This window comes from Mixophyes fleayi, chromosome 5, assembly GCF_038048845.1.
Source record: "Mixophyes fleayi isolate aMixFle1 chromosome 5, aMixFle1.hap1, whole genome shotgun sequence".
NCBI classification, from domain to species: Eukaryota; Metazoa; Chordata; class Amphibia; order Anura; family Limnodynastidae; genus Mixophyes; species Mixophyes fleayi.
Window position 1 is genome coordinate 42,303,441 of NC_134406.1, and position 16,118 is coordinate 42,319,558.

The following is a 16,118-nucleotide window of genomic DNA, read 5'->3' on the forward strand; positions in this document are numbered from 1 at the left end:
AAACCACTCTAGATCTGGGGATTACATCACATAAACAACTTGTTTTTGTTTCTAAATGAAACGTGTGTATTTAAGGAATAATATACACATTAATGTAAAATTGGAAGGATATTAGACATTCTAGGACCTGCATAAAAGGTCTTGGCCAGTTGTCTTATACTTCTATATGGTCATAGACATATCCTCAATGACTACCGATATTCTTATATTTTACAATAGGACTAAATTATTCCTATTATATTGTAGTGCGGTTTTATAGAATCTTTGATATCTGAAATCTAAGGTCATTTAATAGTGTGGTGCACAAACATTCTCTTCTCTCTAGGCTTTCTGCCCATGTTTCACTTTAAGATTGTAGGTCCTCTGCTATCAATCTTGATGGCTCCTGGAAAGCTCTTAGACTGTGTAAAAGGTCTAGTGTTTGCGCCTTAATTGCGCACGATATCTTCGTATTCTGTTCCTGGATACCCTTGTTACATACATAGCCACACACTTTTACAATTTCCCTCTTATGACACTCTAATCTCCTGTAGCAAGACATAGCTTCATATTCACTGAAATTATATTACATTATTGTACAAGTAAAGATTGAATTTCATACATATATATCTGCATTGTAACATAAACTTACACACGGTACATATAATATAATTTCCACATAGATGACAATCTGTGTGTAGGCACAATATCTTATTAATTTCTTGCTAATTCTATATATCTTATTCATGTGGGTGTCTGTGTGTATGTATCTCAGAATTCATTACCATTCCCATGTTGGCTGCATAATCTCCATCTTACATATAGTGCAGGAATATCCATAAATTCAAATTGCAGTCAAAATATATATACATATAGTTTAGTACTTGGACAAATCTTACCAATACAACAGCACAGCTTAATAAATCTTCCCTGTGTAAAGTCACTAAATACCAAACCACTGTATGAGGTCAGCCATTTTGAGAGCACATGTTAACAAAACAATTTTCTAATTGCCTGTTTTATACCACTCAAGGTATGTGGCTATTAAACAAGTGCTGTATAACTTCTTATTAACACAAAACCATGTAAGAAGCATATTATACAATAGTCGCATGAAACTCTACAACCATATTAATACTAAGCCCCAACATAACGCAATATTTGTCAAATATCTTGTTGTATTATTTAATAATCAGTCTATGGACAGCACGGTGGCTAAGTGGTTAGCACTTCTGCCTTACAGCACTGGGGTCATGAGTTTAATTCACGACCAAGTCCTTATCGGTGAGGAGTTTGTATGTTCTCCCCGTGTTTGCATGGGTTTCCTCCCGGTGCTCTGGTTTCCTCCCACACTCTGAAAAACATACTGGTAGGTTAATTGGCTGCTAACAAATTGACCCTAGTGTGTCTGTGTGTGTGTGTGTTTGTGTTAGGGAATTTAGACTGTAAGCTCCATTGGGGCAGGGACTGATGTGAGTGAATTCTCTGTACAGCGCTGCGGAATTAGTGGCGCTATATTTATAAATGGTGATGATGATGACTTACACTGAACTTATCCCATGTAACAATTTCAAATCACTTAAACTAAGTGTTCTCTACAAACCAAAGACAACTTCATTCAAACGCCACGTATACTGACCAAACTTAAATTATGTAATCTTGCCCAGGTGCCACCCAAATCATTCCTCCATCTTGTCTTGCACTGCAGCTCCTATATATTCCATACATACTTAATTGTCCATGGAGTCTTCATATAGATGTGTGTGTAAGAAGAAAAGTATCTTTGTGTGTCTCTGTGGTTTTAACAGGTTTCTTAGGGGAGGAGAGATCTGTTAACAGGGGCTGGCTCACAGTATTTGATATGTAAATGTAGGCTGCTTCAAAGGCCAAAACCTGCCTCTCTAGTTAAGGTGGGGGAGGAGAGTTATGTGCAATGAGTTCATTTTGAGGCTACGTGTACATGAGCATATTTTATCTGCCCGTTTGATGTTCATTTTAATTTCAGTAGATGAAAGAAAAATGTCTGCACAATAAAAAAAAAATGTGTACATAATACAGGAGAAATGTAGACCTGAAAGACAAGGACGTTTTTTATTTTTTGTGTGTGTCCACATCATTCTGGTGTTATGTGAAGATACCTGTGCGCATAGGCAGTGTTTTATCGTAGTCTTCAAGTTTGCCATCATTTCCTCGTGTCTCCTCGGTTTGACACCTGAAAAATAGTCCGTTTTAATCCACCTGTCTGGCATTTCTGTGCACAGTTGACCTTGTAGGCCAGCATAGTCCTTTTAGACCAAATTGTAATGAAAGCACAATGATATTACTCAAATTGTCTGTCTAGTCTGGTCAGAATCCAAACACGGCAGCTGGAATTTTGATTGAACTAGACAGAAAATCCTGTTGACTGGAGAATGCATCAATCTGTGTGAGAAGTTATGAGAGTGTAAAAAAAACTTTGTGATATTTACAATAGCTATTTGGCTTGCCCATTGAATAAACAAAACTGTGGCAATTTAAATTGGTCATGGCGTACGGCTTGAGTATGTGCTCAGATTAAGCGAGTGTGATTAGCAGCACCTAACTGAGGACAAAAGAGGGTTGTAACCATATTATGTAGGTGCAACTAGTGCCCTGCATATAATGAGGTACAGAAAAAAGATATTGGACAATAAAATGTGGAGAATGAACAACAATGTTAATGTCTGCCCACATAATTCGATATGTTCATATGTTGACATTATTACTATATTTATTATTATTATATTTATAAAGCGCCATAATAGGTCTGCAGCGCAGTACATGAAATCTACACTAGTATACAATGCACAAGGGTCTGTAATATATTACAGAATACATTATAAAACTAAACAAACTTATACAAAAACCAGACATCTACTTAACAGATTACATACATAACTTTCTAATGCATAACAAGTTCTTTACAGGACAGTGAGTGTGAGGGATGGTAATGTCCAATGTGAAGTAGGCCTGAGCTGAAGAAGAAGGGCTAGGGTAGCAGGAATAGACGTACACAAGGTGATGGAATAGTAGAAGGAGAACACGAGGAAAGATGGTCCTGCTCATGAGAGGTTACATAATAAAACAGAAGGGGAAGACACAAATAGGGTGGCTTCGGGTGTGGGCATGGAGGTGATAGCTGAGTCAAAGATGTGAGGAGGAGGACTGATCGGCTTGAATAAAAAAAATGAGTTTTATAGATCTATTCATGGTGAGAATCAAGAGAAGGCTTTCAGCGAATGTGCTGAAAAAATACCTTAAACCTTACATTTGTTAAGCGATTATAGCTCATCCGCTTCATGCCGTTCTGAAAATGAGATCCATCAGTTATGGTAACCACCAATTACAATTGTGGTAATGAAAGTTTTTTAATTTTTTTGTTGTACCTATAAGAGAATATATTCTAATTTTGGAGGTCTGCTAATTCTAGATTCATTTAAAGGTTGTTTTAAACTTGCACAATAAAAGTTTTACTGCTTAAACTGAATACAAAAGCAGATGTGAAAACAGACTAATTGGTCTCCCTCCTCCTATTTTTTTCTCTCTAGGCATTATTCTGATATGCTTTAGAATTAAATGTTTTCTGCAAGATAAATTGCTAATTGCACCTAGCAATTCCCATCTGTGAAAAAAGTTTTATATAATGTAACCATAAAAGAAAAGGAAAATGGCTTTAGTCTCAATAATACCCATATCTGTAGATAACATTGGTATTTTAAAGGCTTTATTGATAATGTTAGGCTGTCTAAATGAATGTTCAACCATACATCCGCCATATGTTTCAAGTGGGTATGGGGCCGGAAGCATGTCTTAGGCTGGCACTTGTATCAATTCCTTGTACTAGCAGTTTTAAAATTGTTCCCAATGATCCCATGCCCACTCGTGATGTTACTTGCATTACAGAGAGTCCATTAAATGTGTTAAAGTTAAGCACATCGAGGTTGATGGTGTGGCCTTCAATGACCTTCTGAACACAAGTAATACAACTGAATGTCAAACCGGTTTTCAAATGAACTTGCATTTACAAATCAAACGGCAGTGAGTACCTGTTCTAATGCTTCCACGTGCCCCAGTTTTTTCAGAATCATAGATTTTGATGGTGGAAATCTTTTATTTTCTAACAACTAATGACCTCTCTGATTTAAGAGGATTTCTTAGAATTGATTATCTTGTTTTATACATTTGGCAGCTTATTTATACATTTTTGTTGTATTTGTACGCTACTTATCGATTCTTAATGATGATCTCTTCTTGATTTAGGAGCTATTAATCATTTTGCAGGAGCTGGGAAAAGTGGCTGTCCCAGTGTTAAAGATTATACAGGTAAACAACAGAGGGGCCAACAGGAGGAGGCTGAGTTGCTCTTTATGCTGTGATCCTGTTACTAGACTTGCTCATGTGAAGTAATAGAGAGGACCTGTGTTGTATAGTTCTCCCTCCTGGTTCCTCGGGGGGAGGAGAGGAGGAGTGTGCAGCCTGCCAGGGAGAGAGTGGTAGTGATGCCTCTACTCTGTTTGAAGGCGTGTACGATCAGAACAGAGCTGCTAACGCCATGCTCAGGTGACGTTGGCAAACGAGGGCACACTAAATTGACCACACTAAATTGACCCGCTTTGCCGTTCCCGTAGAACGAAGGGAAGGCGGTAGCAATTGAACCTTTCTCTGGCTTTAGATTCTTCATATACAGGTCCAATACCTAATGTTGCCATAATCCAGCAAATGGCTGTTTTGCAGGATATAAGATGCACAAGCCCTCAAAGTGTCATTGCTGATAAGTGGTTTCGGAGGTGAGTGAGGTGCTTGTAGATAAATCAAACCAGAATCTTGTTGCTGCATGTACAACATTGTCATCATGAACACATTATTCCAGCTGTGACACGAGTTTGTTTTATTTGGCAACATCTGATGTTCATGCAGCGAAACTTTTATTTTTGTGAAACTTAAATTGTGTTTAACATTTGCTTAGTCGATGATATATTTTAAGATTGTTTTTTTTAATATATAATTGTATTAGATGTACTGCCAGTGCGATCTCAGAGTTGCATAGGTGGTAGTGTAAGCTTCCAACTTTAAGCCAAGAATCCAATAATGAAGCATCTCATCCAGGAAAGTGGCGGGGGTGGGCGGGTGATTATCACTCATTTTACACTATAATTTCTGATGCAGCTTTATTTCATTTTCTCTTTTTATGCTTTATTTTGTAAAAAAAAATAATATGTGTAAGTGGTGCTAACTTGTAGATGACCATGCTATTTCTTGCTATACTACAGTGCCTTTCAGACTGCTCTATGCTCGTTCCTAGGCTGACTTGCTGTAGAACTCTCAGCTCTCCTGCTAAGCAGGGTGGAGAAAGAATGCCCAGGACAGAGCATGGCACATAAACAGTGCTTTGTATAAAATGGTCCCTCCCTGGCAATACTGGTGATAAGGGACCTTGAGCTAAATTACAATATGAACTTTGATCAGATATGATTGGATGGCTCTCTTACACTGACAGCATTTATCATCTATTAGATAAATAATATTTCCTCTGGCTGCATCACAACTGACACACAAAGCATTGTATTAGCCTGTATGCAATGACTAAACAACAAATGTGGGTAACAAAGGAGGTCATGCTGATTTTTCAGCTCTCGTTTTCAGTAATTTCAGGAAAAGAACATGCTTATTTAAAGCAAAGTCAAAGTAGATGTAGTTTAACCGTTTTTTGTTATTTTTTCTTATTATGATTATATAGTTACCAACAGTTTTTTTAACTCTTTGCATGCAAATGAAGCTTGTCCAGTAAAACATTTTAAAGTTCAGTAAAAAGTGTATCTTCTTTAAAACCAATTTGGCAGATTTGTAGTTTCATTAATGCAAACATACTTGCCACCCATACATTAGTAAACAGTAACGGTATACTTTACTTGTGAGTATTTATTTTTAATCTGCATTGCTATATAAGACCTTGTCAATTTTAAATTTAGATCTTGCTGTGAAAAATGTGATTGAAAATACCTTCTACAGACATGTCAGTTGTTTTACAATTGGCTGTGCCGTCTGTCTGGCAACTTTATGAGATTACAGGTCTTGCAAAAATGTGTTAGTGCCATAATCCAGAAAAATATATTTCGAAGATAATTATGCACATTGTTATATTTTGCTTCTGTTCCCATTATGTTGCTCTTTCAGTGAATTAAAGTGTACCCGCTACCTGCACACAGGAGGCAGCCATTTTGTGGGATGTAGCCAGTAGCCAATCAATTCACTAGAAACTAGTAAAATCACACAGTGTCTTAGTGAGGTCACTACTAGTTACTAACGAATTCCATGGTACAGCCTCATGGATATTGATTCAGCACACAAAATTGGCTGCCTTTGCTGTATGTAGACAATGGGTGCGCTTTGAATTATTTTTATATTTGGATAGGTCATAACAAACCTTTTATTGTGATTTTATATATAAAAAAAAAAAAAAAAAAGGTTGGCCTGCTGTTTGAAATATCTTATTACATGTATTAGGGTTCATTTATGTACATGTTTAATAAATGTGTCCATATTTTAGATATTGCTTGTTAAATAAACTTTTACTATAATGAAAATACAAATGTTGACTCTGTGTGAAATATATAAAGCACTATATTTATCAAAGGAAAGTTATTTCAGTGAGCCGTATTTACATCGGGGCACTAGAGTGCAGGGGGCACAAGGTGGTACAATTTTGTATATACTTGTCTACTTCTGGGCCCTCCTCCAGGAGAGGAGGTCCAAGGAGCATGAGTTGGAGTCGTGTCAACACGATTTGTGTCATCACAGCAGGGCCATGATAGAGCAAATTGCGCCATCATAGGCCCAGCTGGATTCACAAGAAGATCGGGCAGGAACCCAGGAGTTGGTGAAGGGGTGGGGGTGGTGTCCTTTCCCAGGAGTCTAGGAGGACTACACGAAATTCAGGAGTGTCCCAGACTTTCTGCTAGGGTAGGCAAGTATGATATCGTCTGCTTGTGCTCTTATGTAGTTGAATAATCAGTAATTAGATGTAGTAGAGATGAACAGGTTATTTTCAAAGTGTTTGACTCTTTCAAAAACAAATTGGTAGATTTTGCAATTAATGATTAAAGATTGTGATGATCTTGGGGAGGTCATCATTTTCAAATGCATATAGGCACTGGCCTAGTTTGGCATATTTTATTAGACCTCCCATTGAAAATGTTTTTCTTTTCCTTTGATAATCTTAGTGCATTTGTTCTTTTGCACTAATATTTTTTGTTGGTAACTATATGGAGAAAAATTGCTAAAGCTCAGATTTAGTGTTTCAAAGGGCCATTTGAATTAAATCAAATTATGTGTTGCCTGCAATGATTAATTTCACTAGCTTTTTTTTCCAAAATAACTGTTTTCCAGGTCATCCATGTATCTCGGGTCCCTCAGCAATGAGATGGCATGAGAGGTCTTGGAAAACAGCAGCATTATGTAAGAAGGATTCATACATATTTTTCAACCTTTCTTTATTGTGTTTGTGCTGTGTTTCAACGTCTCCTTGCCAGTGTAATCCCTGTGATTTATTTCTGCAATCATACAATGTTGTGCTCCTGAGATTGTACCAATCAGGAGCTCCTTCATGGCGACAATGAGAAATTAGGCTAAAAGTGAGTCAAGTGCTCGTTCTCTGTCTCTAATTACTATGACATGAAATACCAGTCTGTAGCCTATCATTTAATGTGTTGATTATCCATTGATTTGAATGTTATTTTTAGTGCTACGTGATATGTGTGTGTGTGTGTGTGTATATTCGGTATGAACTTCTTAATGTACATACATCATTATTTAAAGTGGTATTGGTAGTTTCAATAATAGTAAACTGTGTTCAAAATTATTTATAATTGTGATTTCTCAGCTACGTTAAGTGCTTTGTTGCATATATTAAAATTACTTGTGCAGACCCTGATGGAGATTTGTCAAGAGCTGTAAAGTTTTGTATAATTGGGAAACATATTATAAACATATTATAATTGATATTCACGGATATATGATATAGTGTAACCATTTAAAGAGAAACCAGACCTTTCAGATAGTGTTGTGATTTTCAGGGAAGATCTTTTCCTGCACACAGCAGACTTCCTGTCAGTAATCCATTTGTAGGACACAGCTGCCAGCTATTTTAGCAGATTTTTGCAGAAGAATGGCAGTTACCAGAACAGTAGCTTAAGCTTAGCTGCACCGCAAGTCCAAGTGGAATGTCAAACGTCTCATTCTGTCAAGGTGTTTGGACTTTTAGTGGTTATTTAAGTTAAATCATACATGCCAACTCTCCCGGAAAGTCCGGGAGACTCCCGAAATTCGGGTCAGGCTCCCGGGCAAGCTGGCATTTCTCCCGCATCCCAATCTCACCGAGAATCGCGTCATGTGACGCGATTCTCAGTTAATCACGCCATTTTGGAGGGCGGGAGGGGGCAGGACCAGGCCAAACGCGCCATTTTGGCCCCGCCCCCCACGATGGAAAGTACGGTTTCGCGGGGGTGGGGCCAAAATGACGCGATTGGCCTCGTCCCGCCCCCTCCCGCCCTCCAGTCACGCCCCCTCTCCGGGAGTTGGTAAGTATGAGTTAAATGAATTCATACTTGCCCACTCTCCCGGAATGTCCAGAATTCCGGGTAGATCTCCCTGACTCCTGGGAGAGCAGGCAAGTCTCTCGCATCCTGCCCGTCGGTTGGCACCGCCCCCGTGACAAAATGACTTTGTCGCGGGGGCGGGACCAAAATTATGCAAATTGCCGTTTCTGAGGTCTTCCTGTTTCTCATCAGTATTTTGTGTTATCTGGCTTAATTGTTCTTCAAATGGAATAGGCTGGACTTTGGGGATAAACAAATTAACTGCATATTTTAGTTAAAATATCTGTCCCACCAAGGCTCCTCTTATCTTGTATAACACCTCCCAATCTCTATAAGTATTGCAGTCTATTTCAGCCTGTTACTACCTGAGCTGAGTGTTTGTAAAACAGTGTTTTACTATTGGATACCCTTTACTTGAATCACTGGCTAATATATTGTAGTTTACTTATTAAATTAAGCCTAATGTGTATTAGGACAACACAACTAGAATCAGATTCATAGGGGCATATTCAATTGTCGGCAGAAATGCCGAAAATCTCGCGCTCGTCGCACTATTACCGTTACTATGTGTGTGTGTGTGTGTGTGTGTGTGTGTATGTGTATATATATATATATATATATATATATATATATATATATATATATATATTGCATTGGCCTCTCTGTAATATAGCTGGCAGTGAAATAGCAATGGGGGGTCACAGAGGTGTCCAGGGCCTGCCGTGTCCCCCATATTCAGTGATTCTTCCCATAGACTCATGCTCCCTTGACCCTGAATGTTTAAACCATTCTGACAAGCTGTACGTGTTATTGCTGTATCTTCCTTGTGTGTCAGTCACATCATTAACAGATTAACAGTCAATCATAATAAAATGTAATGTAACCTTCCTAGTATTGGCTGCTGAACTGTTAATGAGCTAAGAACGCTACACACTGGAATCTGAACTGGACTGAAAGAGACATTGGGAATACATGCAGAGGAACTGCAGCTTTCTAAAAAAAATAAAAAAAATATTGACCGGGTGGGCTTCTATCCTGGCTCTGTTATTGGTGTTAGGAAATTCTTTCTGCTGGAAGTAATGGTTGGGCTTTGCAACAAGAATACTGAATGCTCCTTTGTTGTGGGAGAATCCATCAAATCTGACATCAGTTCCTCATAGGCAATATCAGCTGATGGCCATATTTTTTCTGCTATATACCTAAATCATTAGCACTGGTTCTGTGTTACCTGTGTTCTATATCTAGTGTGCAGTGTAATGTGTTGCGTGCCGTGAGGGTAGTACGCAAAGCTGCACTTGTAGAATGTGTGTACAGAGCAGTATGTGCAATGTGTTGTGCAGAGATTTATGTTTACTTTGCAGAGCAGCATGTGTACAGTAGTGTGTGATATTATATGATTCTGTGCTGACTATGTTGTGTGCATTGTAGTATGTTTATTGTGCAGTGTATTTGGAATGCACTTTTTTATTATTATTATCGTAGCTATGTAAGGCGCCACAGTGCTCCGCAGCATCGTACAATACGGAAAACAGTACATATATAAAACAGGGACATACAAGGCAGACAAAGTAAATGCAGACATGAACAACCAACAACCGACAAATGGTATGTTGGACCCTGCTCATTAGAGAGCTTACATTCTAAGTGGAAGAGGGCACAGCTGAAACAAGAGGAGTGAATGCGGCTTAGAGTGGAGATTGGGTCAGTTGTGAGGGTGCATTAGTGTGACTAGTGTCATCAGAGAATAGGTCATCTCTTTAAAAAAAAAAAAAAAAAAAAAATGGGTTTTCAAAGAGCATATAAAGATTTGAGGGCTGTGGGAAAATCTGATTGAGCATGGAAGGGGATTTCGTAAGTGGGGAGCAGCACAGAAGAACGCTGTATAATGTGCAGTTTTGTATGTGCAGAGCAACATGTGTCGTGATCTTTGTGGATTAGAAATTGTGGTTGTGTACAGTTTTGTGCAATGTGAAATGTTTGTAGCGTGTTTAATCATCATCATCATCATCTATTTATATAGCGCCACTAATTCCGCAGTGCTGCACAGAGAACTCATTCACATCAGTCCCTGCCCCATTGGAGCTTTAATAAATATTTGTTACATTGCTGGATATTATGGAGAAACAGAACTTTAAAATGTTGCTGGATGTTCTGGAGAAACAGGCCTTCATAATGTAGCCAGATGTTCTGGAGAAAGAGAGGCCTTTGTAATGTACCCATATGTTCTAGAGAGAGACTTCGTCAATGAAGGTGGATGTTCTAGAAAATGAAAACTTCAATGTAGTCGGATATTCTGAAGAAAGATATTTGCAATGGTTCATAAGATACACAAACATCAGTATTACATAAGTGGTACAGCGTGATGTCACAGGTGCTCTGCATATGAAATGGTACACTTGTGGTATGTTTTCAGGTTGTTGTTTATTATCCACTTGCAAAGTTCCTGTATTTAGATTTGTCTTTTAAGCATCACAATCATCCGCCGGTTAAGACAACTAGTACTCGCTCTATTACACAGATGAAAGCAAATATATTCCTTTCTCTTGTTAATATATGTTCCCTACTGTAAATGCCATGTTTGCGTGGACCTCTGTGAACTGAATTTAATTGTACAAAACTATGATAAGCTCATTGTAATTACAGTGCATAATTTTCTGTTATTTCCTTTCACTGGCCCAGTCCTTTCCGCTGAGGACAGGATAGAGCAGAGCGAGAGGCTTATAGCCGGGAATATAGTGTTCTTAGGGGGATTACTGTTCTTCCAAGTGTACAGCAGTAGGACTGCAAGGAATAGGGTAATGAGAAACAACATTGTGTGTAGGGCATTAGTGTGCCAGAGTGGTATTACAGTGAGTGTAAAGAGGGGAAGGGGGGGTTGCACATTATATTTTGTAGGGGGCAATAAAGCTCTTCTCCAGGTATAATATAGATATGTGAAGTGATTACTTATGAGCACATTGTGTGTTTAAGTCGTCCCAGGTTATACAGAGGGTGGGAGAAATTTACCAAGAGCTGCGTTTACCTTGTTGGAGAGATGTTGCAGTCTGTACTGTACTGTGTGCATGTTCATTTTCCTGTTTTATGTGTTATGCAGTGTTGTTTTTTTTCTTTTCCTTTTTTAAATATCCTTGGGCTACTTACTGGTTCCCTCCAACGTCACTGTCTATCAGATTTCTTATCATAGTACAGTATGCAGCATGTATATGGGTGTATGGCTGGTATACTTGTCTATATTTAAATTGTATTAACAAAGAATCAAAAATGTATAGATGTTACACTATTTAAGAATAAAGCCAATCCTTTCACATGATGGAGCTATTCAACACGTCATAGTTTAGAGGCCAATTTATTAAAAGGGTTTTCTTTCGCCGGCAATGACGGACAGCAAACAGTTACTGCCGGCAATAACACTAGTATCGCCAGTGGTTACCCCTGTCTGCGGCAGTAACGTCCCCAGACACAGGGAAACCTATTTATCAAGTATCATAATGGTGCTTGTGCCCCCACAATATCTGTGTTATCAACCATCTCAGTCTGAAGATTAATTTTTTTTTTTTTTTTAAATGCTTCATTATTTCAATTATTATTTTAATATGTAAAAAATGTGAATTTTTAAAAAAGTATTTATCTGTTTTATCGCTCAGCTGCCCGGATATTTTTATGTTTAATAGACTGCAGCCATTAGGGATTATTTTGCCTATAAAAACAAACTTGCCCGTATTGCCAAAGAAAAATAGGCCCCTTAATCCCTTTTCACATTTCAGAATCCCCCGTGGTCAAATGTGTTAGACGCGTAAAGCACACAACGCACAAACATTAGTACTCTGCTGTAAAGATCTATGGACAAAATTAACTTGCGCTATATATTCAGTTGAAAGATTGTATGCAGGGTGTTACCGCATTTTACTTGTGTATACGGATATGTCCTCCTACCCGTATAATTAAAGCTGCGGTACCTGCTAATGTAACATTTTACTAACATGTTTCTCCTCCTAGCTGGTGCCCCGGTGGCATTTTAAATATTGACCAAACACAAAATTGAATCCTTTTATTGTGTTAAAAGCTATTCTTACCATACTTTTTTTATTTTATGGGCTTGGTAGCTTCATATATATTGAATTTACTGATGCAAAAATGTATGATATAATCAAATCCTAAGCTACGACAAGTTGGGGACTGCAGTACTCCTGGTTCCACTGGGACAGTATCATACGTGATTTAATTGGATGCGTCATTTCAACTGTAAAGTGTCCATATAACATATTGGCAACTCTGCAGATAAAATACTATATATTCAAGCAATGACAGCAGACGTTTTGTTCTTCACTGATGTCACTGCTCCTAGTCAGCGTATACATAAATATTGGTCCATCCACAAAATGGCTGCTGCCTCCAGTGTAAGAAGGAGACAAGTAGTCATTTAAGGCTGTTTTCTTCTGAATGGACTGTTCAGGTTTTGAAGGATCTTTCGGTCTGTTGTAATAGATTCTGACATGCTCTGATGTTTTCAGATGTGTTAAAATGGTAGAATACAATGGGAGGTCAATGACGGACCAGTAGGTCAGAGACTCCACTTATCACTCTCTATTGTTCTGAAAGTCGTATGAAATGTTTGGAATGTAGAGGACCCATCCCAAATCGGACAAAGTCCATTTGAAAAAGTTAGTGAAACGTGACTTCCTACAATGATAAGTATGTGAACTGTTATCGGTAATGAGGTCTAGCCCAATGCTGCTAGCTAAGTTAGAAAGATCACTTGTGTTTAACCTGTGCTAAATCAGTAAATCCAGGGCAAGTAATTTGCAAAGACATGTATAAGCAGCAAAATTATCCTGGGGAAAGTAACAGATGCCACCTACTATGTCTGCTAAACAAGGGCCCACCTAGGACTTTTATACACCGTTGTGTGACACACATACTTTGATACACACATACGCGCACACACGCTATAACATATCTCCCAAGCTCCATTAATTAAAAAATAAATAATAAGCCAGCCACACCTCATATGCTATGACAGTGCCCCTACTAATATTAACAATGACCCTTTTGTCATGCAGGAAATTGGAACTTGTCCACAAAATAACTGTTGTGGTATGATTAGTTGTTGCTGGTCTCACTAAAACCATAAGATGAGTTATGAAGATTTTCAATATACACTATCTAGAGACAAAATGCACTACAAAGGGAGAATAGACTTGTTGGGGCATATTCAGTAAAGATGGCGGTTACGATGCGCGGCTGCAGACTTCCTGTTACTGCAACATCGTGAATTTCCCTTCGCACCCTATAGGGTTGCGAATGGAAATCTGCGATGTTGTGGCACCGTATTGGCACTTTATGTCCGCAGCCGCGATCTGCCGTCTTAATTGAAGATGCCCCATTGTTTGTAGGGGAAGGATAAAGGGGGAGAGATTTTTCGGTTTTATTCCCAAATACAACAAAACTAAAAAGTCACGAGGGCAGAGGTGGTTTTTATGGGATTAATACAAAATTAAAGAGCATGCTAATTCGTCAAAGACCACACAACGTTATGTTACATAATATTTTGTATAGGCAGAACTAGCAAGCTGTGGGCCCCGGTGCAAGGAAGACAAGGAGGTGGGGACCGTGGCCCACAGCTCGGTAGTTCCACGAGCAATGTGCCCCATTATCTCCATGGGCCCCAGTGCGCTGCTCCTACTACACCAATGGTAGTTCTGCCGCTGGTACAAGCGCATTTCATATAAACCAACCTGTTTGCAAATAATCCATGCATTCCCTTCAAACACAAAAATGCACTAACACTCGACAAATCAACCACACACTTTCATTGGTCCAATAGAAAACTAATGAAAGCCAGTGATTATTTGAGTGATGGGATAACTGCATTATATTATTAACTCAGCCCTCAAGAGTTACTTTATCAGATATTTGTTATATTTATTCATTCGTCTATTGACAAGGCAAAAGACGTCCAGTTGTGTCATTGAAATCAATGCTAACCTACCCTGGCATGTTTTAGCAGTAACAAATGTCGTGCTACTAAAAATCTTTACCCTGAAGGTGACACTAAATAAAGATACCATCTCCTCCTGCAGAGGACACAATCTTCAGCTCATGTAATATAAGTGGTTCTCACTGTAATTTTTCCCCGAGTTTATAAATACAAATGGGCAATTTTAAAAATGGGTTATTTTACCTGTGCGTAGAATGATGTCCTTGACATAATGTAGAACTGATCACTGCTCTAATGAAGGGGAGAGTAGATATTTTGTCTATAAATAGACTTGCTTAGTAATCATGATGTGTTACCCAGAGTAACAGCAGGGGCTAGCTGCTGACGTACGAGCGAGATGCTGTTACTTAACCCTGGGTATTCTGAAAACACATTCACGGCTGGAATTGTTTCTTGCTGCAGTTTTATATTATTGTTTTTGTTTTCATTGATCTGGTCTTTCTGACATATTTATGAATGTTTGGTAGGATTACCACCTGTTCATTGTTGCATGGATTTTTAATGTTTCACACAGTTTGAAAAAAAAACCTGAATTGAACACTTTCACTGCTGAAATCTTATACAAGAAATTATAATAGATGTCTATGAACTAAAGGAAAATCAATGCACCAGCCATAAATTCCACAATTCTTTTGATACAATCTTTCTTTTAATAGAAGAGTTACATACATATATAGTGGTTATGAGCCAACAACACTTGATGCGATGATTTAAATTCTACATATAAGACACATGGGAGCATATTCAATTGGCCTGGTTACTGCCGAAAGTAACGTGGCCTGCGCACTATTACTACAATAATAGTGTGCATAATTACCGTTAGTACGCTAATCTTTAATGCTGGTTTCTGCTTGCAGCTCAGGAGCCGCGAGCAGAAATCAGGGTTAAAATTTATGTATTAACGGTAATATAATTAACGCCGCGTTGAACGCGGCCAAATTGCTTTCCCCCGTGGAATATAGTAGAAATCTATGCTTCATAACAACAAGGCATATGAAGAAGGCACTTTTCCTTGTCGCCCTAACTACTGAGTACTCCTGTGGTGCTGAAGATGATGACCATAGTGTGTGAACACTGTAAGCCTAGCCAATTGGTTAACCACCTGTATGAAATAGCTATGTTTAGAAAATATAAACATAGCAAAATAAGAAGGGGAGAGCAACACAATTGGCAATGGGTATGGGGATCGGAGGAGAGAAAGAGTTTAGGAATCTACAGGGTCCAGTCCATTATGGTGTCAAGACGAGTGGGGCCCAAGTGCACAATTTAATATGCACCAGCTCCAAATCATCTATTCTCTAATCCGGGGTTAATGTTAAATATTGTCGAGTGTTTCTCTAAAACTGTAAATTCTAGCCACCTGCACAGAGTTGCGCACAAATCCTGAAATTTATCAACCATTGATAACAGTATGTCATGTCATACTTATGTAATAGTCCAACCTGGCAAACTTTCACGGTTGGAGTAGAGGAGGACCTCCAGTGGGTAGGCTCCACCACTCTTGCTGTGTGTTTTTGGTGCTTTTACAT

General features: G+C 38.5%; 1 protein-coding gene across 9 annotated transcripts in view; it reads left to right on the top strand.

Moving 5' to 3' along the window:
- DIP2C (disco interacting protein 2 homolog C) overlaps nucleotides 1–16,118 on the top strand; it is a 382,732-nt gene that overhangs the window by 151,401 nt on the left and 215,213 nt on the right. For 7 of the 9 annotated variants that reach the window (XM_075212090.1, XM_075212092.1, XM_075212091.1 and 4 more), the window contains exon 2: nucleotides 7,384–7,452. The exons of the other annotated variants lie outside the window; for them this stretch is intronic. In XM_075212090.1, the coding sequence (XP_075068191.1) occupies nucleotides 7,384–7,452 (69 nt within the window). The remainder of the gene's footprint in view (nucleotides 1–7,383; nucleotides 7,453–16,118) is intronic. 9 annotated transcript variants of the gene reach the window in all.